We start from the raw sequence: 26,313 nt of genomic DNA on the forward strand, positions 1-26,313 counted from the left end.
AAACAAGGAATTCATTCAGTGCTTCCCATGGGCAGGCAGGTGTTCAGCTATCTCTAGGAGAGCCGGGTTACTCGGGGACATGAATTCCATCACCCCAAACGTCTCCCTGGCTTCCTCCTTCTTCCCCCAGCATGAGCTCTGGTCACAGGAGCGGATATGTGATGTTAACAGGCTCTGGTTGGAGTTATCAGATTGCAATGAAAACTGTCCTTGGTTTATAAATGCCTTCTGTCGCTAGTTTTGGAGTAATTTGCATTGTGTTGTAAAAGCCCGTGTATCATATACAGTGCTTTGGCACTTAGAGTTCCTGCTGCCAGATAATCCTGGTTTCTTGCTGAGTCTTTCTGACTCTTCAGAATCAGAAAAAAGAAAATTGTGTCAGGCGTGGCTTTCTCTAGCATGGTCCTAGGTAGCTCTGCAGGGACAGTGTCCCTGGCTGATGGATCCCAATATAACATTCCCTACAATAATTAAATCCTAGGTAGTCCCTTTGTTTGGGACCACTAGTGTGGGAAGCATAGACTGTGAGTTGTTACCATTTTGCCTTTAAAACCAGAAGTATTTTCAAATTCTGTGTACATGGTTATTGCTGAACTTTTTTTTGGCACCATCTCAACAGCCATCTCCATATCTTTTTCTCTTTGCATCTGCCTGCAAAGGAAGCATGACACAGCAGTACCAGGCTTGATAGTGTGCAGCTGTGGCCTAGTGTTTGTTGATAACTTTGTTGTGTTCTTGTAACATCTTCCCCAGCATAAGGGAAGAGATTGTAGAAATTAATTCATCTTTTTCTTACCTACAATAAAAAAATATGTTTTCAACTTGAGCATGGAACTGATTAAAGCAGGCTTGCTGCCTCTACTACCTGCTTTTATCCTGCTCTGGATAGAGCTGTAAAAGTGTAATAGAATCTTCTTTCTGTCTTAGAGTCATGAGCAACCCATATTCCTAAGGTGCCTCTCTTGCAGCCCTGCCCCTCAGTTTTTGTTAGAGTGATTTGCTCCTGGGCAATAGCTGTTAGCTCTTATTAAACCCTTACATTTTTAGAACAGTTGCACTGCATCTTAGTCCAATTTATCCATTCCTGGTACATAAGCTTCAGCTCCTGGTTTTTCATTTCTGTATTGCTGATGTGATCTTTGGAATAAAATTCCTGTGGCAATAGCTAGGGAGGTGAAAAGGGTGTGTTCCCTGGGTTTGGTTTGATTGGACAAAGTCAGCCAAACACATTGATCTCGTTTATTTACAAAGGTGAGGATGTTGAGGGTGGGTTTTTGCTTCTATCCGATTGCAACACTGAGCTCTAGATAGGCACAGCTCTTCAGGCCATCATCACACGGTAAATGTGAGGCTGCTGCACGCTGCAGCCCTTCTTGGTCAAGGAGCAATTTCAGGAGAGCAAGCATGCCGAGGTACACGGTGCACGTCCGAGGAGAGTGGCTGGCAGTGCCATGCCTGAGCTCCACAAACACCATCGAGTGGCTGGGAAAGGAAGCTGTGAGACGCTACATGAAAAACAAACCCGACAACGGGGGATTTGCCTCAGTGGAAGAAGTTAAGTTTTACATTCGAAGGTGCAAGGGACTTGGCTTGCTGGATCTTGATGATACCGTCGGGGATGCTCTGGAAGACAATGAATTTGTTGAAGTTGGTAAGCAAAGTCTTAAGCATTGCATTGTAGAATGTCTGTGTTGTCATCTGAGTCAGCAAACTGTGGCTTTATCTAGATTCATCTAAAATTGCACCTGAGAGATTGTCTACCTTTGTAAATTTTGTAAATAAACAAGCTTTTATGGAATAATGCCCAATAATTTAAGAATATTTAATTTTTAAGAACAGAACTACATAAAAGTTAGAAGGCACAGGATTAAATATATATATCTTTTGTATCTGCTGTCATATATAGTGTAAGCTGTTCTGCCTTAGCCTTTGGAATATCTTAAATAAATACATAGTTCCTTGTTATTTTCCCAGAAGCATGCAAGTATGTTCAGGGCTGATAACTGGAAATTAGAATTCTTGTTGCTGTGAATTGTAATAAATAGCAAATTAACTTACGTGAATAATGCAATTTAAACATTTTTAAATTGCATTATTCACATAAGTTAATTTGCTATTTATTACAATTTGTAATAAATGTGTCTGTATGTGTTTATTCTGCATATTTCTTCTAGTTATAGAAGGAGATATAATGTCTCCAGATTTCATACCATCTCAGCCAGAAGGAGTTCATTTGTATCCTTTTTGGGTGCTTTGTGAAGTTTTTACAGTTATAGATTTATAATTTTCTAGATTTCCTGCATTTTTTAGAGTTCCTTCATTCTTAAAACACATTGCTAGCGGTAATTGAGTGGTCACTACCTGTGAAATCCTGTCTGCCCTTTTTCCTTTACAAAACTTTCAGATACAGCAAATACCGAGAACCAGAACAGGTAAGAATCACCAATAATTTTACAACTCAGTAACAAATCCTGCTACTCACCAGAAAATGCTTAGAGTTCAGTCAGCATTTCACAAAAGCAGGGGCTATTAGATTGTGGGTCTAGGAAACAAAATTACAATGTGCTTATTATGTTTTTGTTACCCGAGTTCCTGTCTTATGAGTAAGCATGAAGAAGCTGCCTGTAATTGCTGAGTTGTGACTGTATTTTTTATTTATAGTGACTATTAAGTAACTTTGTATGTATCCATATCCCAAACTAAAAGGTGGTTCTTTGGTGTAGTATATTTCTTTAGATGGCAACAGCTTAACAACGGAGGACTTGGTCAATTTAGGAAAGGGACTCTACAAGATAAAGGTAAAAATTCTGGATAAATACAGCTAAAAATTATATGTTTATTTTTCCACAGCTAAATAATGACAAATAAACTAATATTTCAACTACTCTTGTTTTAGCTCACACCTGAAGCTGAAACTAAAGTCAAAAAATCACGAGAAGTGATTGAAAGGATCGTAAAGGAACAGACAGGTAAATAGTTTTGCTTTTAACTACTAATTGTTTAGAAGACTTCATCAGGTTCCCTCCTTTACCAGCAGTGTACATTTCTTGCAGTTGTTTATGGAATCACCACGGGTTTTGGAAAGTTTGCCAGGACTGTAATCCCAAACAGCAATCTGAGGTATGTTGTGTGTGCAGCCTTCCCTGTCCTTTCTTTTCAGGAAAGGAAGTGGAGGGAGCAGTTTGACCCTGTATTTGGGGTTAAATGAGAGAGCTGCTTCAGAAATTCCTTCTCTTTTGTGCAAAATCAAACCTTTTTCTGAGGTTTAACATATTTTCTTTTTTTCTGTAGGGAGCTTCAAGTGAACTTGGTTCGTTCACATTCTGCAGGTAATGAGAGATTGCTTGGTGCTTCCCTTTTCTGCGCTTGTTGGTAGCGGGTGAGTAACCGAGGGGGTTCTGTTACTGTTTCAGGTGTGGGGAAACCTTTGACCCCAGAGAGAACTCGCATGCTCTTGGCACTGAGAATCAATGTCCTAGCCAAAGGATACAGTGGAATATCCCTAGAAACCCTCGAGCAAGTTATTGAAGTGTTTAATGGTAAAAAGATGTTTAAAGAAAATCTTCCTTTCCCTTTTTTTTTCTTTTAACTGTTTTGTTAAAGGGTGCGGGTCAAGATGCAGATGCTGGTCTTTCAACTTGGTAGTTGTGAGAAATCAGGACTAGAGCTGCAACAAGAGTGTTCCTGCTGGTGCCATTGTCCATGATTGTAGGCTGTTACTGTGGCCACACTTGTGAGCTGGCTTCTCTGTTCTCCAAGGAGTGTATCAAGGGAAGGCTCTAAAAGGAGTGATTTTTGTTTTCTTTCTAGCATCCTGCCTTCCTTATATCCCAGAGAAAGGGACAGTTGGAGCCAGCGGAGACTTGGCCCCTCTCTCTCATCTTGCTCTGGGATTAATTGGAGAGGGAAAGATGTGGTCCCCGAAGAGTGGCTGGGCTGATGCTAAATATGTAAGATTTGTGCAGCTGATAGTTTATTTTTTTAGCTTGCTGACTCATTTTTCAAATTGCATGCAGCTTTGAGAGAAAGAGAGCTTTTGCTCAGATTAGTAACATGTACAAGTCTTTGCATTTTCTCTCCCAGTTTGAACTGGGACTAGGTTGCCTTTAGCAACTCATCCTTTAATTTGAGAAAGGTGGATCCATGGAGAATACAAGAACTGTCACTGGAGCAGACATAAATAAGCAGCATGATATTCACCTCTAAAGAAATATCATGCCACAGTACTGCTATACAAGATACCACAGTGACATCATTTATGAACTGGAGAAATGGAGAGGATATGATACCAACTATGAAAGAACTATTGCTCTATCTTCAGCTCCATGAGCATCAATACTTTTCTAAAAAATCCAACATCACCTCTCAAATGCTGAGCATACCTGGGCATTTACTGGAGGCAAGATCTTTGCAGTAAAATTTCTACTGATTTTATAGTGGCTTTAAGTAAATACACAGGTTTGGATATTTCATTTTTGATAAATTAGCTAGGGTTACCTTTATATCATTCTCCTTCACAAGATGGAGATGTTACTATGAAATTAGTTTTTAATCCATCGTTATTCTGCCACCAACACCAGCAGATTGATCTTGTGTTAAGTATCTCCAAGTCCAGCCCCTCCAAAGTCTTTCATGGTAGCTTGTTCTGCTACACCTATAACTCCTACCCATGAACATTTGAATACCAGACCCATTGATGGATTGATAGGTGTACATCACTATAGACTGGAGAAAGATTGAGGACTGCACAGGGAGAGGAGTAAGGAAGAAGCAGACCACTGTGTCCTGGACCTTCTACACCAGAAGTTATAGCTGTACACTTCTGAGGTGCATTACCTCTTCCATTGGACAGGATGAGAGGATTAAATGAGAAATAGGTTATGCTGTTTTCCATTTCCTGCAGGAGCAATTGCCCTATAGAATAGAAATGTACAGAATAAATTGGATAGGACTCCTCCTGTCACTAGAGATTTTCTATAGAAAGGATTAGGGATCATTTAAAAAGGAATAATTTATGCCAAGCCAAAATGCTATGAGGCAGGGTGTAGGCAGAACTGCCTTTCCAATAGGTTTCCAGCCTTCTTTCCTATTGCCCTCTCCCATCATCTAGAACATGGTAGATGTTAATGGGCTGTGACAGTGACATATATCTTGCCTCAGTGCTCCTGCTACCGTCTTGTATTAGCACTAGGAAATGAGGTGCTAGTGTGGAAGCCCTTTATTTAGCCCAGCAGAAAAAAAATATGTGTGATGTAAAGCTCTTTTTCTCCCATCACTTAAGAAATTTGTTAATATTTCTGTTCATGGAAACATTTAAGTTTTAGTGACTTAATTTTGTGACTTTAGTGCCTGAAAAGTATTTTCATTAACTGCCTTGGCATTTAACTCCTTCACAGGTCCTGGAAGCTCATGGACTGAAACCAATTACCTTGAAACCAAAAGAGGTAATAAAGTATAATGATGCCAGCTGATGAAAAAGAGCATAGTCAATCACTATTTGCTTTATAGGTACAATAAAAGCATTACATTAATTAATAATAATTTTAAATCAAACTTCAGAAGGATAATGATGAAGTGTTGTCAGGAGTGGGAGTCACCACTCCTAGTGTCACCTTAGTTGACTTGAAATGTCAGACCCAAGCTTGGTGTTCAGGTTGGCTCTGTGGTCAGTGGAGACAGACAGGTCTCTTTCAAAAGCACTTAAAGCCATCCTGAAACAGCTGTCTAAGAGGCACCTTCAAGGTACCTCTCTGCCCTTTGACCATAACAGGAGGTCAGATGCCTGACTTGAAGCAGGTATCTGACTTACTTGGAACTACTGGTGCTCCAAGGGTACCTGCAGAGACTTAATGGGGTCATGAGTATAAACACTTTATTGCAGCAAAGATGCTCAGTCAAGCTGTGCATTTTATGATTTCAGGATGGTACAAAAAGCTAGGCAAAGATCTTTAACTCCTTCCTGTGAGAAGGAGAATTGTCACAGACATGGGGAATTGTCACAGTGTGTGAAATAACTGCAGTGAATTCACTTGACATCTGCTCTCTCTTGCAAGGGTCTGGCGCTCATCAACGGGACACAAATGATCACCTCGCTGGGGTGTGAGGCAGTGGAAAGAGCCGGAGCTATAGCGAGGCAAGCTGACATCATTGCTGCCCTTACACTGGAAGTGCTGAAGGGTACAACGAGGGCCTTTGACACTGGTGAGTACTGGGCCCTCCTTGTCTGTTTGCTAAGTATCTCCTGACAAGGGAGGCACAGCCTGACAGTCTAACTTCTCTTACTAGATATCCACGCGGTGCGCCCACATCGAGGGCAGGCTGAAGTGGCCTTTCGGTTCAGGTCCCTTCTAGATTCTGACCATCATCCATCAGAAATAGCAGGTGAACAATCTGAACCTTCACCCTCTCAGGTTACCAGGACAGGCTGGGTCCTTCAACAGGACACAATGCTTTTATATAAGCAATATTTGGGGTTTGCCCTCCTTGTGTCTTCTAGAGAGCCACAGATTCTGTGACCGAGTTCAGGACGCGTACACAATGCGCTGCTGCCCTCAGGTAAAGACAGACTGACTTTTAGATCCTTCTGTAACAATAGATAAATGATGGTGAAATTTCCACCTCAGAAATACAGTCAGTTAGGTGCTGTCTGACACTGTTAGAGGAAGTGGCTTTATTTTGCCTGAATACTGTTAATGGAGACATGCAATTTGTTGCTCTCGTGTGTGTACAGATCAGGCAGCATTGAACAAAGCCGTGTCCATATCTGGAAGAGGCCAGAGGTCAGAAGCAGAGGGAAAGTGCTGGTTTCCGTGCTTGCAGATTCTGTAGGGATTTTCTTCTGCATTGGTGTTAGTAACATGAACTGGGTGTTTCCAGAAGCAGAACAGAATGTAGTATTTCAGATTTATTGGAATTCCTCAATCCTATGCATTTTAACAGGAGCAAAGCTATTAAATCAGTGGAATTAATGAAATTTAATTAATAAGAGGTTTTGTTTTCTGTAAGTCTTTGTAAGGCTACTTCTTCCCTCATAACACTTCTGCCACTGAATAAATACCTTCCATTTAGGTAAGCCAACCCAAATAGGTAAACAATGTCATATTCAGATTACTCTTTTGGCAAAACTGCCATAATAATAGTAAATACCATCTTTGAAGTGTCTGGGATTGGCAGTGATGCTCCTGATGTTAAAATCAAATCCAAGACCGTCTTCCATCTGTGAAAATCAAGTGGAATAGTGGGAAAGAGGGTCCCTGCAGCTCAGTCAGCATCCTGAAAGTGAACTGAGTACAGATACTAAGCTCAGGCACTAATGTCTTTTGTTCTAGGTCCATGGAATTGTAAATGACACAATTGCTTTTGTGAAGGACATAATAACGACGGAACTCAACAGCGCCACAGACAACCCTGTATCTTTTTGATTACTTTATTACTAGATAAAATTCTGCTTGGCCTTTTTTATTCTTTTCTTCTGTACAGTTACACCGGAGGCAAAAAAGTCATAACTGGCTTTGGTCAATAACTGTCATTGTTTGCAACAGCAACCTTTCCCTATGACTGCATTGAAGGATTTCTGTCAGCTCTGTAATGCACAGCTGCTTTTCTGTCAGCACTATAATGATGCTGTACATAGCATCATATCAATTGCTGATAAACATTATTGCTTCTAATCTTATAAACATCTTTTTATCTTTAATTAGAATCTAATCCAATTCTTCTAATTGGAAGTAGTCCAATTCAAATTTGGACTAATTAAGTGCCAAAATTGTAACTGTCATGGAGAGAATCTATCAAGGAACTGAAAATCTATGCTAGGATCTGAACAGTTGGGGTTTTTTGCACCCTCGATCAAAGACATCCCTTTATGTAGCTTATTTGAAAAAATACATGTCAAAATTGTACCTACACATTTGAAGAACTGAGATTGTGTTTTCATTTCCTGAAAAGTGGAAGTGTGAAAGCAATATAATGTGTTTGCAAAAAAAAAGCCTATTGGCACAAACATTCCTTCAGTTAAGATATTCTAATAACTGGCGTATATCACTCATGTAAACTGTATTTCACCCACATGGGCCTTAACTTCTCCTTAAAGATGGTGTTTGCTGAAAGAGAAGAGACCATTTCTGGAGGAAATTTTCATGGTGAATATCCTGCAAAGGTAATTCAGCATTTGAAGAAAGGAAAAAAACCTTTTTCTGGTTTGTTTCTTTCATCTGGTTTAATGAGATCTTCTTTTGTAGGCTCTGGACTATTTAGCAATTGGTGTGCATGAACTCGCTGCAATTAGTGAAAGAAGAATTGAGAGGCTCTGCAACCCCTCACTCAGTGAACTGCCTGCATTTTTAGTCACTGAAGGAGGTCTGAACTCAGGCTTCATGATTGCACACTGCACAGCAGCTGCCCTGGGTGAGTGCTTGAGCAATGCCATAGAGAGTGCAAGCTGGAGACTTATTTTTTTCATACAGATGCAATCTAAAAGTAGACACAAAGGTATCTAGCTCCTGTTTTCTGTGTCCTCTCCATGTGCTCTGTGCTGTCTTGTAAAGTATGAGAACTGGGTGTAGCTGCAATTATTTCACTTCAGGCTTCCTTATTCTGCAGCAACCCTTGGGCGTGCAAACTCTGAGCGGACTTTGGTGGGAAAGCTTGTCCCAAAGGTGGCCTGATGCCCTCAGTTCTGGCTGTCTCCATTTGGCACATCAGTATCAGACCCCAGAGCCCTCAGAAGACTGGAGTTTGCAGGGCTGGCTATTGGGGGAGCACACTTAAATGAAACATCACTTCAATTTTTCCTCTAGTACTCATGGCTAAGGCAACAAGAAGCCTGCTGGCTGCTGGCATACTACAGTTCAGAGGTTCAGGGAAACATGGGCCAATATAAAGATAAACATGCTGTGAGAAGAGAGTAGATTTTAAAAGTTAAAAACAAACACAGGAACAGAGGATATCAGGTTAAATGTGTATGTAAACATATGAAATTATGAATTAACTAAATCAGTGGGCTAAAGGAACTCTGCCTAGAGGCTGGTTTGGGAAGTGGGTCTGGAAGAGGAGCCTGAATGCTCATCCCCTTGTTTAAGGGCTGAAAGCTTTACCTTTGGCTGGGGAGAATTTAGGCTTCAGTTGGTTGCATGCTTCAGGTTTCACTGCACACTTCTGCAATCTGGGGTGACAGATTCTGGGGTGTTTGTGATTTCTGCTGTGGGAAATGAAATTACAGCCCTGCCTCTGCTGACACTAGAAGTCCATGGGTCAAAATCACCTCATCCTGATCAAAACAGCCAGGATTTTATCTGAATTTTTATCTGAAGTTTGAGTTTATTTTTCTTAACTTCTTTTTTAATCACCAATATTTTTCAAATCATTCTGCCAGTTTCTGGGTTGTTTGTGTACCAGCTAATGTTTTTCACTCCCAGGGTTAATAGATAAATCTGAAAAAAAATTGCAGATATTTTGCAACACCACTGGATGTGTGTGTCTGCCCCTGCTCCAGCAGCTCTGTGCCTGCCAGACCGAGCTGTTTGCAGTGATCACATGCAGCCTCTCTGGGACCTGCCATCACCTGAATGTGCCAGCTGGGCTCTGGTCCTAGACTGTCACTCCAGCCTATTTGCAGTTGGTGTCACCGCCTCTCTGTTGCTCCTGTGGCTTTTCTGAAGCTGCTAATTTGGCGAGAGCGTTACACAGCATCCTGCTGGGCTTCAGAAAGAAAAGGCTGAGTGCAGCCAGAGTGCTGTGAATGCAGACTGCATTTCTTCTCATTTAAAGAGCGGTTCTCAACCTCAAATTGTCACTGAGTGGTGCCTAAGGCCTCTTCTGCTGCCATTTGCCTGTTGCTTTTGGATGCAGCATGAGAATTTATTCCAGATCTCGCACCTGGCTTTCAAAGCTGGAGTGTGTCACCCTCAGGGATGTGGGCAGCCTTGTGAGGTGTGGGAGGGAGAAGGTTTATATTGCATTCCCCATCTTTCTAGAGGAAGTTCTGAAGGTGCCTCAGCTGCAATGAGCAGACCAGATGCTGATCTGTAGCTGTATTCTTGAAAGCAGGGGAGGGGTGATCTTTGTGACCAAACCAGAGGGAGCCAATGCTCTTTACAGCCCTAGAGCTACAGGCAGAACCAGGCTTGTGTTTCAGTTATGCTGTCTGCTCTTCTGCTTCAGTTTCCTCCAGGCCTTTGAGCCACAGCAACTCAAACTGGACATAAGGGAGTGAAGAGTGAGCTGTCATTCTGTATTTGGTTAATATTTGCATCTAAAGACTGCTGTTGGTTAGTGTTTTCAGAGGCAATGGTAGTTTTCCAGGTGGTTATTACAAATTACTCAGTCCAGGTAAAATACTGATGCATCCTCAAAAGAGGAGCAGTAGTTGGACCCAAGGTGGTGGGCAGGCTCTTATGTCCGTGTTGTCCACTGCTTCTGCTGTCTCGTGCCTATTCTGTCCTTCATTCATTGTGTTGGGTTTTTGCAGTGTCTGAGAACAAAGCCTTGTGCCACCCCTCTTCTGTGGATTCTCTCTCAACCAGTGCTGCTACAGAGGATCACGTGTCCATGGGAGGATGGGCTGCAAGAAAAGCCTTGAGAGTTATTGAACATGTGGAACAAGGTAAAATTAAAATTCTGATTTCATGACAGACCTTGAATCATGAAAATGAGGGGCTAATACCAATAATGATCAGGTGTAAGTAGGCAGATACTATGCAAACTTTTCCAGACAGAAGACTCTCTTCCAAAGTGCTGTCATTTTCCTGGTGTTTTCATGTGGGCTCTGGCAAGCTTTAGAGGGAGAACTTTTTTTTTTTTTAAGCTCAGGCTCCTCTTTTCTCAGTGCAAAAGAAGCTTTCTGATTTATGATGAACATTAATTTGAGTATTCCAGTTACCCTGGAAGAGATTCCTAGGGATTTAAGATTCTGGTGACCAGGAGTTCCCATACACTTGAAAGGTCTGTACAACAGCACCCAAAATCTGCTTGCTGAGGCTGGCATTGCCCTCAGTGTCACCCATGGAATGATCCTGGCTCTGGGCTGTCTCTCTGGGGGTGTGTACCCACTGGTTTTTCACCTTGCCTGAACCATATGAGTGAGCACAAAGGCCAGGGGTAGCTTTAGACAGGAAGCCTCACCTTGAGCTGTGCCTGCCAACATCCCTTTGGCTGCTCTGCTTTCCCAGTCCTGGCCATCGAGCTGCTCGCCGCCTGCCAGGGCATTGAGTTCCTCCGCCCTCTGAGAACCACCACGCCATTGGAGAAAGTCTACGACCTTGTGCGCTCCGTGGTGAGGTAAGAGCAGGCAAACACGTTCCCAGGGGCTGCCTGCATGGAGAGCAGCTGCTGCCAGTGGGGTTGATGTTCGCCCAATGTCTCCTCACAGGCCCTGGATAAAGGATCGCTTCATGGCCCCGGACATTGAAGCAGCTCACAGGCTGCTCGTGGAGCAGAAGGTGAGTGCTGGCTTTTGGCTTCTGTGCAGGACTGTCTAGAACCCTTTTTCTTTGTCCATGCCATCTGCTGGTTTTGCTGCCCAACCCTCTTCATGGCCAAGTAGTTTTGTAGCAAGTGACAGTGACCCTCTCCCAACTATTGCACACAGAGCTTTAGCCTGGTAACAAGACAAGACAAAGTATTTTTGCCTTGAATCCTTTCACCTTGTCCCCTTGGAGCTGTATCCTTTCCCATGCCTTGTCAGCTCCCTCCACATGCTCTTCCCTAAGCCTTGCTCTATCTGCCTCTCTGGTTCTGCTCCTCCCATACAGCATATCCCACCCAATAACTTTTCTTCAGGGTTTCCTGAACTCATGCATTGATGTCTTAGCTGACCTTTTCTTTGCCTCTGACTGCTGTTTCACATTCTTGTTCCACAGGTGTGGGAAGTGGCCTACCCTTACATTGAAAAGTACAGGAGGGAACACATCCCTGAATCAAGACCCATTTCACCTACAGCTTTCTCCCTGAGAATGAGTGCAGATGATAGTCATGACCACAGGCATCAGAATGAGCTCTGAGCTGTGATCCCCTGGAAGAGAGCAGATCCTTTCCAGAGCCTCACCTGAGCATGGCCATTCCACTCACACTCAATGTGGTTTCTCCAGGCGACCCAGAGGACCTGACTGTCGAGCTCAGATGCACAAATAGATAGTAAAGAAAAGTCTCTCTGCTTTCCTCATGTGTAAAAGACAACTTTGTCATGGTAGTGTGGTTTTCACTGAATTTCATTAACTTCTGAATACAAATCATTCAGACTCCTGATGAAACCAGTATTTGTTTTGTCAACATTTTGTTTGTTTTCTCTCCATCTGTGCCAATGATACCAAACAGCCTAAGTTTGATATTCCTACCTTTTTTCTCCCCCTTTGGTTAACTGCTGTGATCCCCTTCATTTTGCCACAAGCAAGTTTATCTTTACACTTAGTTAATCTCTTTTGCAGATCATATGTGAGGTATAGGCTCTTGTACAACAGGAGCATTTTTAGAGCAGGTGCTTCACAAATCACGTAAGCTGTGTGCATAGGAATGTGCTATGGAGATCACTACTCCAGAACAAATATTTTATATTCTGGTGATGGACTACATTTAATGCAGCTTTCCAAGAGCTATGGGCCCACAGCTGCAATCAATATACTGAGGCTTCACATATAGTTGTAGCAATCTATTTTCCTGTCACTTGTGTGATGATGAAAATGTAAAGCAAAAGCTTAATTTGGAAGTAGGACAGGTGACACAGGGGCCAGAAAAGGGAGAAGAGGAGGTGTAGGACTAGTGCATGTGAACCAGTGCTGAGGCAATAGCACCAAGCCCTGCACTCCCATGGCTCCCCAGGTCTCTGCCTGTCTGCCAGGGGCCCTGTCCCCACAGAGGGATCACGAGTCAGTGTGCTCTGTGTCACAACACTGACCGCTGGCACGGGCTTTGTTTTGCAAGGGAAGAACCAGGACATGGATTTCACCTCATGGTGCAGTGATGACAGGGCAGTACTGATGTGGCTGAGGGGCATTCAGCACAAGCTGAAAGCCTCCCCAGGCTGTTGGCTGTGCTGCAAGGGGCAGCCAAAGCTCCACTGTGGGGCTGCCTTTGAGCATCTGACACCTGGCATGGTAACTGTGCCCTGAGGAGAGGGCTCCTGCCTGCTGGCAACCTGGCAGGTTGCCAAATGCCCAAGCCAATGCCTTGAGCATTCAGAGAAGAGATTCTGGGCCCTGCTTCCCACTCACCCCTGCTTTTGGCTGTGGGACCAAGGGATCCCCAGCACACACTGCAGCACAGTGGACTCAGGTTTTGCACTGTGCCTGTGCAGGGCTGAGAGGCACCACTCTGCCTGCACCCTGCATTTGAGAAATGCCTGTGCTCCTTCCCTGATAGCCTTCCCAAATGCCTGTATAAACATTATTTATGAAGGTTGTCTTGGGCAGAATGGACTGTGCAATCACATAGTTGGGATGTTCTTTCAAGCTTCATAAAAACAAAGTTCCACATCCACATCTGGTACAACATCTGCTTGCAGGAAAACACGTCAGGTGGCAGGAATGCTATTACACTGTTTTAAAATCTGATTTGGTTGGCTAGCCTGGATCAAATAAAGCACGAAGAAAGATACTACAGAGGATGGCTTGCAGATTTTGGGTGCTAACAGATGTGTCCAAGGCTCGGGGAGATCAGGAGGTCAAAATAAGGCTCATGCATGTTCGTGATGGCTTTCAAATACCTGTTAATCAGAATGAGACCATTGTCCTTCCTCAAGGGTCTGGTTTACTAAAGCACTCTGCTCTGTATCACAGGTTATGTCACTTGCTTATATCAATAACTATTTTTGATGTGAAGTTCTTCATGCTTGTCAGGTGCACTTTCATTCTTTACTTCAGAAAGTAAATCCCTTTTGCTTCTGCAGCCATCATCCATTTGAAAATTTGAAGAAAATACTTAGTCCATGGGTATTCAGAGACCCTCCTACCCCAGACCCTCTGCTTAAATACTGCAAAAGCTTAAATTATCCAGAGCTGTATCATCATCCTTTTTTCTACATACTGCATTCCTAAATGATGTTATAAGCAGGGGAGGGGAAAGCAGCAGTTGAAAGATAAATGAAAGAGCACTTTTGAAAAGTTAGGCTCCTAAGTTTCAACACAGCTTTGGGTAAAAGTTATCATACTTAATTTACCAGAATCACATTCAAACTTCCACAAACAAATGTATCTCATGTTATTTCAGATTCAACCTAGAATAAATAAAATTAGGTCTTTTCTGGAACATCTGTATGACACTGCATGTGATCTTCTGCCTACACAGCCAAGGGCCATCCCAAATGTGCATGCCTGAGCCCCTGGTCCTCTGTCACAGGTTACTTAGCATCACCTTCCCCAGTAAATCTCACCTGGATCCAAACTCTGTTTATTCATTGCCAGTTTGTTTGGGTTATTTTCAAATATTATATATTAATTGTATAGGAAAACATGTTTTGAAACTGTCTTATTTAAGATGGATACAATTAGAAATTATTTAGTGTGCTGGATAGAAGGACAATGGACATGGAGATGCACCAAATGGGTAATGCTTGGTAAGGTTTATTTGAATAAGAGTAAGGTGAGCAGGCAAACAATTTACCAGTAAATACAAATCTGATTTGTCTGTTGCTTTGAAATACTCCATCCTAATTTGATTTTAGTAGCTCACTGAACTACTGCCTTCTCTCAGTAACTGCCCATTGCCTCACACCTCTCATTTTCATAGATGACTTTTCCTTTAACTATAACGTAGTTGATCAATGAGTCATGTCCACCAAACTGGTAAATCAAGTGCTCCCACCTAAAAAGACAAGATGTTTAAGAATATATGAACTTGCATAAGAGCAGGTCACATGCCCAGCATACCCAGCAATTTTATAAGGTTTGCTTGAAAATGAGAAAACACTATTCCATATCTACATGTTGTCTCTTACTGCATGAATACAGTGAGTCTATCAGTAGAGAATTTATTCCACAAAATAAACACATATTATCTCTAGGTGATTTGTAGTTAGGCACGGATTACTTGTAATAACAGCCCCACAGTCTTAGGCTTTATTTTCCACTGGAGTAATTAAGGAAAATGAAAGTGGGTCTGAAATGCTACCAGTGTCCCTTTATTCAGTGAAGATAACTAAGGTTAAAGCACATTTCAAATGCCAGTGGAAGAACAAACCTTGATGAGTTTATGATAAGAAGATCCCCCTGCTTGCCGACCTCCAAGGAGCCATGTGTGTCTGACTTGCCCAGAGCATAAGCTGCATTAATGGTGGCAGCTGCCAGTGCTTCATTCATTGACATCTTCATGTTCACACAGGCCAGGTGCATCACCATAGGCTAGGCAAGGAAGGGCACAATGGGAGTTTCCAGCAACACAAAGCTGTTTATGCTTCAAATCCCTAAGCACTCCCCTTTTTCCTTGCACAACAGAAGGAGCTGTTTTGTACAACATAAATTTTGCCAAATCCAAAATGAGAACTCTAAAATCAGTAGCTTTGAGAGCATTTTGAATAGGCCTCTCAGTGCATATGAAGGATGGAACCCATTCTGGTTCAAGAATTTCTGGCAAAAACTACCAATACACACATACACACAGACAGCTGTCTGCATGGGGCAGGCAGCTCTCCTTGTGCACATGAAGCCACAAAGTGTACAAGACCTACACACAAGTTGTACTAGTAAGAAATTTCATAATTTCATAAACCATTTCTATGGTTTCAGTATTAGGATTATCTTACCATTGAAAAACAGTATGCATTAGGATTAAAGTCACTGCCAAGAGCAACTATAACGCCTTCTTCCAACATTTTCCTAGCTTGAGGTTGCTTCAGTCTAGTGGGAAAAATAAACTGATCAGTACAATTTGCTTAGTTATCATACAATGATTTACAAGGGCAAAAGTCATCTCTCAGTTTGGCTACATTCATGCATTCAGTTACACTGATCCTTATGGAGGTAAAAGCCCAAATCCTCCTCTTGCATACCTACCTATTATCCTATGGAAAACATAAATGGGAAGTGTGAGCCACGGCTTGTGCATGTGGCACCAGCCAGTGTCAACCATCAGGCTCCAGACCACTGAAGTTCTGGTATTTAGCCAGATCTCAGCCATCTAAGAATTTACAAGATGAAATTCTTCACTTCTAAAAAATATTTTTTCTAGTTCTTATAGCTTCAAAGACAGGCTCCAAAATATGAGCAGTGGCACATGCAGTGCAATAGTCCCTTCCCAATTTCTGAGTCTGTGAATTTAGTCTGCATACATTAGAGATCCTTTCACTTAGCAATTATAATGCAAAAGATGTTACCAATAACTTCAATATCTGGAAGAGCCACTTCAAAATTGTTCAGTCCTTGGATTAATCTGTGTAGGTGTTTGCAGGGGGGGGGACTTGGAAATACACTCCGTAGGAATTTTTAGCCATAGTTGCCATAAAGACACTCTGAATCTACTGTGAGACTTTTCAGCAATCTCACAGAGTTTTGAGGATTTCCAGCAGAAATCAGACAAAAGGAGGGAGGCTCATTCAGCTCCCTGTATTAAGGCATAGAAACACACTTCTGCTTTTGGATTAAAACTCCCTCAAACCACACACAGGGATTTGCAGTTACAGAAGTTTCCCTTCACTCTAGGCCTTACCTTAGCATGTAGGCTGTTGTTGGCAGAAGGACAGCAGCACACTTGGCTCTTGCCATTGCCACAATACCTTCATCACTGACTTCTTCCAGGTGGCTGATGGCCCGGGCTCCCAGCTCAGCTCCAAGCTAAGGGAATATTCAAGCAAATTTACTCACTGTTCTCAATTAATTCAGTTTAAAAAGCTGTTTCTAAACAACTGGAAAAGACAATTCACTATTAATGCAAAATATACCAGAAGAGAAATAGTAAAGAATGCTTGAAAAACAATCAGAATACAGAGACAAAATATTTGTTAATTTACTGCAGGAAAAGTTGATCACTTTATCCACCCACAGAGTAGAAGCACACCTTCAGTGGTGTTTTTACCAGCCTAAAACATAAACTATTTGAGAGCCATGGATGAAAACATTATCAACTCCTGTTCATAAATGATCCATCAGAAAATAGTTCACAAAACTGAATGCTGCCTTCAATGGGGAAGTCAAATAGGCTTTTATGATCAACCAAGTTTTTGGTTTGGTTTAGTTGGGTTTTTTTTTATATACAGCTTGGGCAGACCTCAGAGGAAGGAGTCAATATTTAAATGATGGTGAAACATGGTGCCAAAGGGACTTTCTTTATCAAGATATTTGGGAGCCTAGTCTTGACTAAACCCCCTCTCTGAGCGTGCTCAGATAAACTGATATCTGAGTAATGAGACCGCTGAGTGTGCTCACTGCAATTTGGCTTGTTGTTTCTAACATCACATTTAACAAAAAAATATTTTTCAAGTTGCATAGAAATCATGTTTTTGTCATTCTTGGGTGCATGGATATCCACCTTCCCAATGTGTATCCCATGTGGAAGATAAGCAAAGTCAATGTTTGGTTAGCCAGTGCACATTAGTCCCAGAGGTCAAGGCCTCCTCCCACGTCCTCACCTGCAAAGCTGCACATGGACTGCTCTCCCTGGCACCTGCTTCTATCAGATGGTCATTTCATAAAGTCTTAAAAAACACAACCTCAGTTTTGAAAACTCCAATTCCTTCACAGATTGGGCTCCCACAGGAGCCAAAATGAATGTTAATGTTAAGCAAGACGTACCTCAGCAGATTTCATCGGATGCAGTTCATCACCATGGAAGTTAATCTGTAACCCTATATCTTTTCCAGCTTGAAGTATTCTCCTTGTAGACTCCAGATCAAAGACTCCCTTCTCACAGAAGACATCTATATTGTTAACTTGTATTTCACCACTTAGTTTGAGTTCTTTCAGTTTGGGAAGGTGGTTATTGATAATGTCATCTGTGGCTTCAGCAGCAGTTTTCCCTCTAACAAAAAGAAAATGTTACAGAGCACTGTGAGTAACATCCTTGAAGTCTGGCACACACTCTAGCCATACATGCAATCACTGAATTACTTAGGAAATTATGTAAATATGAATCCCTCAAAAAAAATTCAAATAAAAAAGTTAAGCCCCATGGTAATTCATGTATTCTCCAACATAAGTTACTTTCCATTCAAAGAAAATGAAATTGTATTACTGAGTGTTTTTAAAAAGGTTGGCATCTTGGATGCTAACAAAGATATGGGGTACTTTGAACCAATTTTTTCTGCTTTCCTATTCATATGTTCTGTCCTCTTTATACTGTATCCTGAAATATAACTATTTAAAATATGTGAGTATTTAAATGGGTTAAATGGTATTCATACAATACTTCTATGCAAATATCAAAGCTCAAAGGGGATATGCAGTATAAGTCATTATTTTTAATTCACCTCTCCTCCTTTTATATCACTCAGAGTGATGGACAGAAAACTGTTTCTAATCAGAGGGGCTTCCCAAGGTTTGATTTGCAAAAGTCAGAACCATTTATAAATCCTCTGTTACATAAAAATAACCCAGGAGAGATCACTAAATGCCTCAGAAAGAGCAAATAATCCCAAAACATGCAGGTAAGTTAGCATTTTCCAGTTTTAATGTCTAAGGACAAGGGATGTACAGCAGCTAAATGCCTGACAACCTGAATGCTCGCTTCAGGCACTGCAAGGCAGGCAGACACTGGCACTGTGGAGTGCCACACGAGGCTGAGTTGGGAGCCTGGCAATGGAATCAACTCAAGAGGCCAAATTCTGGTTGAATTTATAAACAAGGCCATAACAGGCATCAGGGTTGCTCAGCCTCTGACCCTGCCAAGGCTTCTCCCTTTTCTCTGTCTACTCACCAGCCTTTGGGGGAATTTGGGCTGAAAGATAAGGGCCAGAGCCAAGACAAAACAGAGGGAAACACTAAGAAATGGTTTCACTTTTTGAGGGACATAATGACCCAAAACGCAAAACAAAACTGCTGTTGTTTTAATGCAGAAGAATTCTGCTCAGGAAAACACTTGGAAAATTTCTTGATAAAGTGGAAAATGGCCCAATAATCACTTAACAATAAAAAAGAATGATTTTTTTAAATCAGACATTTCCATATCATGAGTTTGATTCAAAATGATGACTGGAGGGACCAAGGAAGAACTGCAGATTTCCTCCTGGTCAAAATGACAACCCAAACCAGAGTCTAAGTTTGAGGGCTAGCATAAAATTCAAGCAAAATAGTCTAGACACAAACATTTGATTAAAAAGAGAAGAGATGGTTTAAAAAATTTTTCCTACACTGGAAAATACAGATAACTCAGTATTTCCTTCAGGAAATTTCCTCAAACTCCCAACTACCTTTTCTCCTTACTTAAATTACAGTATCCTTACTACTACTACATTTTGTTATGCTTGATGTGCATCAGTGGGGACAGAAATATGGAGAGAATGAGAAAGCATAACTGTCTTCCTAACACATGAGAGTTAGTATGTTTGTAAAAACACTGGAAATTATTTCATTGGTTTACAGAAATGCTCAAAGCATGTTGGTGGGAAAGACTATTTATCAGGTTTTTGACTGAGATCCTGCCAGGGCTTTGCAGAGGAAGGAGAAAAGAAGGACTAAGAAATATAAATATATATAGTTTGGGGTGAAAGGTCTATTTAATTTTACCATTAAGTCCTCTAAATTTTAGTAGAACTTCCTGAAAGAAGCAGTTACTGCCTTCAGCCAATTTTGGTTACTTTATTCTTAACCATCTCCCAGTTACTGAAGATGATATAGGATTCATTTTCCATAGTTAGATTGAAAAAAGATAATATACCATCCTCCTCCAAACACACAAGAATCAGATTGCAAAAAATATTTTCTAGGTCATGTTTTCTTGAATGTTAGAAAAGGTTGGGGATTTTTCTTTTTGGAGTACACTTTTTTTTCTTTTAACAAACATCTCTTGAATACTGCCACATAATAAGCCTGCCTCCATCTCACATGCCTTGTCTTGCAGCAGCCTAACACTCAGTATGTCAAAATATCCAGCTAAATCTCCTCATTAGCTCCCTCATACACTGAAATCTGATAACATTAAGATGTTATTTTCATCATAGTGAAATCAAAATCAGAAGTGAGAAAGTATTTTTATGACACGTCTACTTGAACCATCAGAATAATTGATTAAACACAGCTTAATTTTCATCTCACAGCTATAAGATGCATGCAAGTCTTCATTGCATGGAAGCATAATTAAACTTCATTTATGGAGCTATATAAAGATTAAATATGGTATTTTCTGTTGTTATTTGGCCAAAATAAAATCTCATGACAGAGACCAAGCTTGAAGGATGGCAGCAAATGCAAGCAGAAGAACTTTCTGTGTAATGTTCAGTGTGAGCATCAGCTGGAGACAGGGGTTCTGAGCTAAGCCTATGCCGGCATTTAGGAGTCACTAAATAATGCTGCCCTGAAATCCAGGAGAGCTTCCTATAAATAAACATTGGCTGTTGTTTTCCAAGCACGTTGTTTTTGAGGAGCGAGGCAGAAGCAGCCAGTTTCCGGAGCAAAGCAGCAGCGCTTGGGAAGAGGAGGAGGAGGAGCAGTCCATCACCTGGGCACGGCGTGGGCCCCGCAGTAGGTCGAGGAGATGCCGATGTCGGTGGATGTCCGTGCGCGCTCGATCACCCGCAGCATTTTGAGCTCGGTGCCCAGGTCCAGGCCGTAGCCGCTCTTGCACTCCACCAGCGTGGAGCCCGCGCGGAGCATGCGGCCCAGGCGCCGCTGCAGGCCCGCCAGCAGCTCGGCCTCCGCGGCCTCCCGAGTGCGCTCCACCGTGAGGTGGATCCCGCCCCCGGCCTGGTGGATCTCCATGTAGGACGCGCCTGCCAGCTTGGGTTAAAGACAAGAAACAAAGGCACCCCGTACAATTAGCAACGAACAAGTGTGTTCTCCATCCAAGAGATACTGCAAAGTGCCTTGAGGTCTCTTTGCAGTGAGAGAGACAAAGAGAGCAGAAAATTCCCCTTAATTCTTCCTCCCTCCTCCTTTTCTACTCTCTCCCTTTCACTTAAGTTAAAAAATGTTGTAAGAAGCGGTGTCACAGACACATTTTATGAAAAGTCCTTTTGTTAGGATATTTTCTCTTGAGAAGCTGAGAGGTCTCAGAAGCAAATGTAAACAATAATTATCTCCTGCTACAAGTGCATCTTTGATTAGTCTCATGTGGTTGTTTTTAATTAATGGCCAATCACAGACCAGCTGTCTTGGACTCTCTGGTCAGTCACAAGATTTTATTATCATTCCATTCGTTTCTATCCCTTGCTAGCCTTCTGATGAATCCTTTCTCTATTCTCTATTCTAGTTTTAATATATAATTTTCCTTTAACATAATATATATAATAAAATAATAAATCAGCCTTCTGAAACACAGAGTCAAGATTCTTGTCTCTTCCCTCGTCCTAGGACCCCTGTGAACACCACCACAAAGCAGCATAAAGAGAATTATTCCAAAGATTTCCCCTAAATCCAAGGGGAAAACCAATCTCTAGCTCAAAATTCATTTATGTGGAAAAGAAAAAGGAAGGCAAAAATAAAGACATAGGCAGTAATAGAAGATGGCACTCCTGTATTGATTCAATTAATGCAAAAATATATCAATAGTGGCTGCAAAGGATGCAGGTACACTCCTCTCTCAGCCTATCAGTATTCAAAAATCATCCCTCCTCCCTCAGGTAGATTATCTGACAGAAATTATGTATTTTTCTGTAAAAGAAAGATGAGAGTCACTAGGAAGTAGAAACAGTTATACATAAAAAAAAAAAAAAAAAAAAGAGGAAGAAAAATCCATCTGTGTAATTTTATGCTGTTACCTTCATTGCAAACTCATGAACCCTATCACCAGCCCACACTGGATGTGTATGTGCATCTACCAGGCCTAAAGAAAACAAAGCAAATGTACACTTGAGTTACTTCACTGTGTAAGAGAAAATGTTATGAACATGCAAGCAAATTAAATAGACAGCAGAAGCTCCCCTAAAAAGTCTCTATTGGTTAGAGAAACAAAAATCCAACCAGCCAAATATCTAGGATTTTCTTCAGAGGCTATTAATTTTCTTTCTTTTTTTTTATGGCTGACACCTTAGGCAAAAGGGCTCTAGGTAAGTGCATCAGTTGCTGAGTTTGTCATGGTATTTTGATAAAGTTTTCAAACTGTGGAAGAAAGGATAAATAGCAAACTTTGAAAGAGTTCATTAGACTTTAAGCCTGTACTCTTTAAGGCAGACTGCTTAGGCTGGGCTTAGCACATAGACTTTGTCTAGCAACATTTATTACAGTGGGAGCCTTTTCTACAACTCTGAAACTGACAGTACTGAATGGCAAGGCCACTGTAAGAGAAACAGATCTGACAGCTCATCTACTAACACCACTTGGAGAGTTTAATGTGCAATAGACTTGCCCATCTTTTGGGGATTTTTTATCAGGCAAAGCTGCAGAATTTGTGACTTAAATCCCTTTTGCCTTCACACAGCTGCAGGCAGGATGGATAGACTGAACCCTGTGGCCAAATGGCTGATGGGCTAAGAGAGCACAGAAAAGAGCAGTGAATCTGAAGAGTCCTTCTGTGGGTCAGCTACCTGTGGGGATCTACGATACAGAGGAACAGATCTACAGACAAAACAAGAGGAGACAGAGCTCCACCATGAAGCCCAAAAGAACCCTTGAATATCTCCCGTGAGGGAGACTCCACTACCTCTCTGGGCACCCTGTTCCAGTGCTCAGTCACCTGCACAGTAAAGTTTTTCCTCGTGTTCAGGTGGACCCTCCTGTGCATCAGTTTCTGCCCATTGCCTCTTGTCCTATTGCTTGGCACCACCGAGCAGAGCCTGGAAACCTCCTGCGGCCATCCCCCACTTCAGATACTTACAGATTTTGATAAGGTCCCCTTTCAGTTGTCTCTTCTTGAAGCTGAACAGACCAAACTCTCTCAGTCTCTCCTCGTAAGAGAGATGCTTCAAACCCTTCATAATCTTTGCAGATTACCCACTCCAGCAGCTCCATGTCTCTCTCGTACAGTGGAGCCCAGAAGTGGACACAGCACTCCAGATGTGTCTCACCAGCGCTGAGTACCAGGATCATGTGCCAAGCTTGACCTGCTGGCAGTGCTATTCTTTGCATCACAAAAATACACCTACCTGGCAACACGCACTTCCCAGAGCAGTCAATTATCCTTTCAAACGTTGCTTCTGAAAACTCATTGCGAATGACATCTGCCTGGCCCACAGCTTTGATACAGCCATCCCTGCAACACACAGACAGTGACCAAAGAGCGTGTGAGCCTGTTCAAAAGTCAACTGCTCGACGACAGAGCTCCTGGAACAAGAGGAGATGCACTGAAGATGCACATGTGCAGGTGTTTCGCCCTTGTTACAGACGCACAGCAAACACTGGGCTGATGCCATTCGTTTCAAGCTGTTTGCCATAACGCTTGTCCTCTCCTTAGATCCCTCTGGATGACACCTCGGTACTGTTCCGCTCTAATTCCTGCTAGGTAACACTGCTTTCCTCCTGCGGATCAGCGAGCACACAGCGTCTATCCGCAGGGCACTCAATTCCCACCGCTATCGCCTGCACCTGGCTCCCGCCCCGGGAAGCCGCAGCCCTTTGGGACTGCTGTCCCATGGAGTTCGAGGCCGGTCCCGTGAATCCCGGACCGCGCTGGGGGATGCCCTCCCGCCAGCCCCGCTCCCAGCGGAGCCCCGGGAGCACTCACAGCCCCACCACCAGGCTGGCGGCCCGCAGCAGGGCCAGCGTGTGGGCGCCGTCCCGCCGCAGGTACGGCTCTCGCCGGCCGCACACCAGCACCAGCTGCTCCGCGTTCTCCAGCAGCAGCCGGTGTCGGTGTCGCTGCCGCCCCGCCATGCCCGCGGCCGCCCGGTGACACCGCCGGGGCTGCCGGGCTCAAAGTCCCGGGGGGCGCGGCCGAGCGGCCCTCCCGCCCCCGGCCCGGCCCGGCCTCGGTCTGCCCTGCCCGGCTCGGCCTGCCCCGCCATCCTGCTCCAGGCGCGGGATGCTCTGAGGGACTCGGTCCAGGATAACACGGACAGCCCCCGTGCATCGCGCTGGTTCGTGAGCAGCTCCCAAGCACCGGGTTTTCCAGCTGGGGCTTCCCGGTCTCTGAGTCCTCGCAGCACCGCCTGGAGATTTCCCTTTGCCAAGAAAATAGGAGCCTCTGATTTGGGAGCGTTTGTTCGCCCACCTGCCCCCTCCCCGGCGTCCATCACCTCTCCAGTTAATCCATCGTTTTGCCCGCGCCAACAACCCTGCCCGCATCCCAGCAACAACCCCCGAGGGACCGCAACACCTCCCATCGCGCCAGATGTTCAGGCAGACATTCATTTATCCAGAAAGATATTAATTCACCCGATTCCAATAATGAAATGTTTGTGCGATTCTGCTGCCCCCTGCAGAACGGGGGATGGGAGAATCAGGGAGCAAATATTTCCTCCCAACACGGATTTTTAGGTATTCTTCTCTCTTCACATATTCACAACGTCTTAAGGAATCCAGTATTCCCCAGCTGGAAAATGGAGTGTCTTTCTAAACAAGTGGGCCCTCAAACACTTCTCCTGGGGTGGGAATCTTCTTTACACACCTTCTTTTCTTTTACAAAGAGAATCAATTTTAAATGCTGGTAACACATCTATGTGCATACACATATTCGTGCCCAGCAGAAACAGTTGGGTATGTTGGCTTTTGGAATGAACCTTTCTGGCGAAGTTGTTTGCAGATGAGGCAAGATTTGCATCTAAAGCACAGTAACTTGTATTTAATATGAAACCTGAAAATTGAGTAAAACTATAGTAGAATTGGGTGTTACCTTGTGATTCTTGTCCCCTGGCGTAATGCTGCAACACAACAGAACCTTTGTCTTCCTCCTGAGCTCCCACGTAGGCATGCAGAACACTGACAGGAGAGCTGGTAGAGACTTTTATTCTGTTTGCAGAAAATTTACAGATGTGCTTGTGTGTTTCTATGTGCCCTGGTTCTTTTCTGGAGAAGAATTTTCTCTGTAATAGATCCGCATATGAAAAAAGGTCAATCCACTGCAGTCTGGTTTCTGACATGCTGTGCCTCACCTATTTTTAATAATACTGCCCAGACAGGTAAGTGCAGGAATGGTTTTTAGGTTGCATCCTCAGGAAATTCTAGTTTGATTCAAATAGTACAGATTCTGAATACTCGGCTGTATTTTGAAAATCTTGGCAGAATTCACTGGATGTAAACAGAGGACTCTGCTAAAGGAACCCTGCCTACATTTCTTAAATTTAGAGCTTTTAAATCACCTTAAAGTTCCAGTGAAAGTTCTTTTTGAAAATAATTTTTAAATGGGGCATTTTCAATGGGAGAAAAAAATCCCAGGAAAAGTAGAGATAAAAAATTTGAGTATCAGGTTATTGATTTAAGAGATTTCATCTCTTCTTGCTGGTGCTTTACATGAGAATATTATACGCTTATTCCTCAAGGACACATTTTTAAATACACTGTCAGAGCTACATTAGAATGTAGCTGTTCTTGTAAACAACTTGTAATTAAAAACAAAACCCCCAAAGTTAGATATAAGTCCAAATCAAATGTTGGCTACATTGTCCTTAAATTTGTAGATTAGCTTTTTTTATCCACTAACCAGACCTTTCCAATAATACAGATAGCATGATGAAATGTCCTGAAAGGGGACACTATGCATGCCTTAACACAAGTTAAATTACTACTGAAATTTGCTGATTGCTATTTCCCTATTTACAAAAGCAGCAGAGGTCAGTAAACCCTCAAGATCAAACACAGAAAATGCATCATTTGGATGAAAGTGACTTGCAGATGTGGAATAGAGCCAAACTAAATTGCAAATCTTTTACTTACCTTTGACTTCCCTCATGTTGGATTGAGCTAACATCACATTTATAAATACTTCTTGCATAGTTTTAAAAAAGTAAAAGTGAATTCCGCATTTTATTTTTTTTTTCTGTGTAGAAGAACCTTGCATCTCTCAAACCATGGAAACATTGCAATTGCTCAGATGAGCTTTCTGTGTTGTGAGCTGCACAACACAGAACTGGAGTGTGCAGCACCGTTTCCCTAAGGAATATTAAGGATTCAGCATCTTCTCAGGTAGGTTGTGTACTCTTGTTTTTGCATACTCCTAGGGATGGGAAAGTTTCCACGTAAAAAATAAACAGCAAACAACCTAATACCCAAATGAGAAACACAAAAATAAGCTCGAAACTACACGTGGTATGTGTCATGCCTCACTGTTTCTAGGCTCTTCTTGACCAGCTTTTCACCGTATTTAATA

At 42.6% G+C, this 26,313-nt stretch overlaps 2 protein-coding genes across 2 annotated transcripts; one reads left to right on the forward strand and one right to left on the reverse strand.

The window, feature by feature from the left end:
* The first annotated feature begins 1,274 nt into the window (after positions 1-1,274).
* HAL (histidine ammonia-lyase) lies at positions 1,275-12,248 on the forward strand. The gene is made up of 20 exons (XM_063154857.1): positions 1,275-1,651; positions 2,175-2,235; positions 2,405-2,432; positions 2,724-2,798; positions 2,897-2,969; positions 3,054-3,120; positions 3,292-3,329; positions 3,414-3,539; positions 3,811-3,950; positions 5,397-5,444; positions 6,054-6,201; positions 6,286-6,381; positions 6,497-6,555; positions 7,329-7,409; positions 8,093-8,158; positions 8,241-8,406; positions 10,469-10,603; positions 11,169-11,277; positions 11,369-11,438; positions 11,859-12,248. Exons 1-20 carry the CDS (start codon positions 1,405-1,407, stop codon positions 11,997-11,999), a joined length of 1,974 nt encoding a protein of 657 aa, XP_063010927.1. The 5' UTR covers positions 1,275-1,404; the 3' UTR covers positions 12,000-12,248.
* Positions 12,249-14,536: 2,288 nt separating this feature from the next.
* On the reverse strand, positions 14,537-23,882 carry AMDHD1 (amidohydrolase domain containing 1). The gene is made up of 9 exons (XM_063154858.1): positions 23,734-23,882; positions 23,156-23,262; positions 21,833-21,897; positions 20,575-20,852; positions 17,715-17,940; positions 16,633-16,757; positions 15,731-15,824; positions 15,169-15,329; positions 14,537-14,793 (listed from the first exon to the last, which is right to left on the reverse strand). The coding sequence occupies exons 1-9, from the start codon at positions 23,880-23,882 to the stop codon at positions 14,679-14,681; spliced, it is 1,320 nt and encodes a 439-aa protein (XP_063010928.1). The 3' UTR covers positions 14,537-14,678.
* Between the last annotated feature and the right edge of the window lie 2,431 nt (positions 23,883-26,313).

This window comes from Melospiza melodia, chromosome 4 (genome assembly GCF_035770615.1).
Source record: "Melospiza melodia melodia isolate bMelMel2 chromosome 4, bMelMel2.pri, whole genome shotgun sequence".
In the NCBI taxonomy this organism is placed as follows: domain Eukaryota; kingdom Metazoa; phylum Chordata; class Aves; order Passeriformes; family Passerellidae; genus Melospiza; species Melospiza melodia.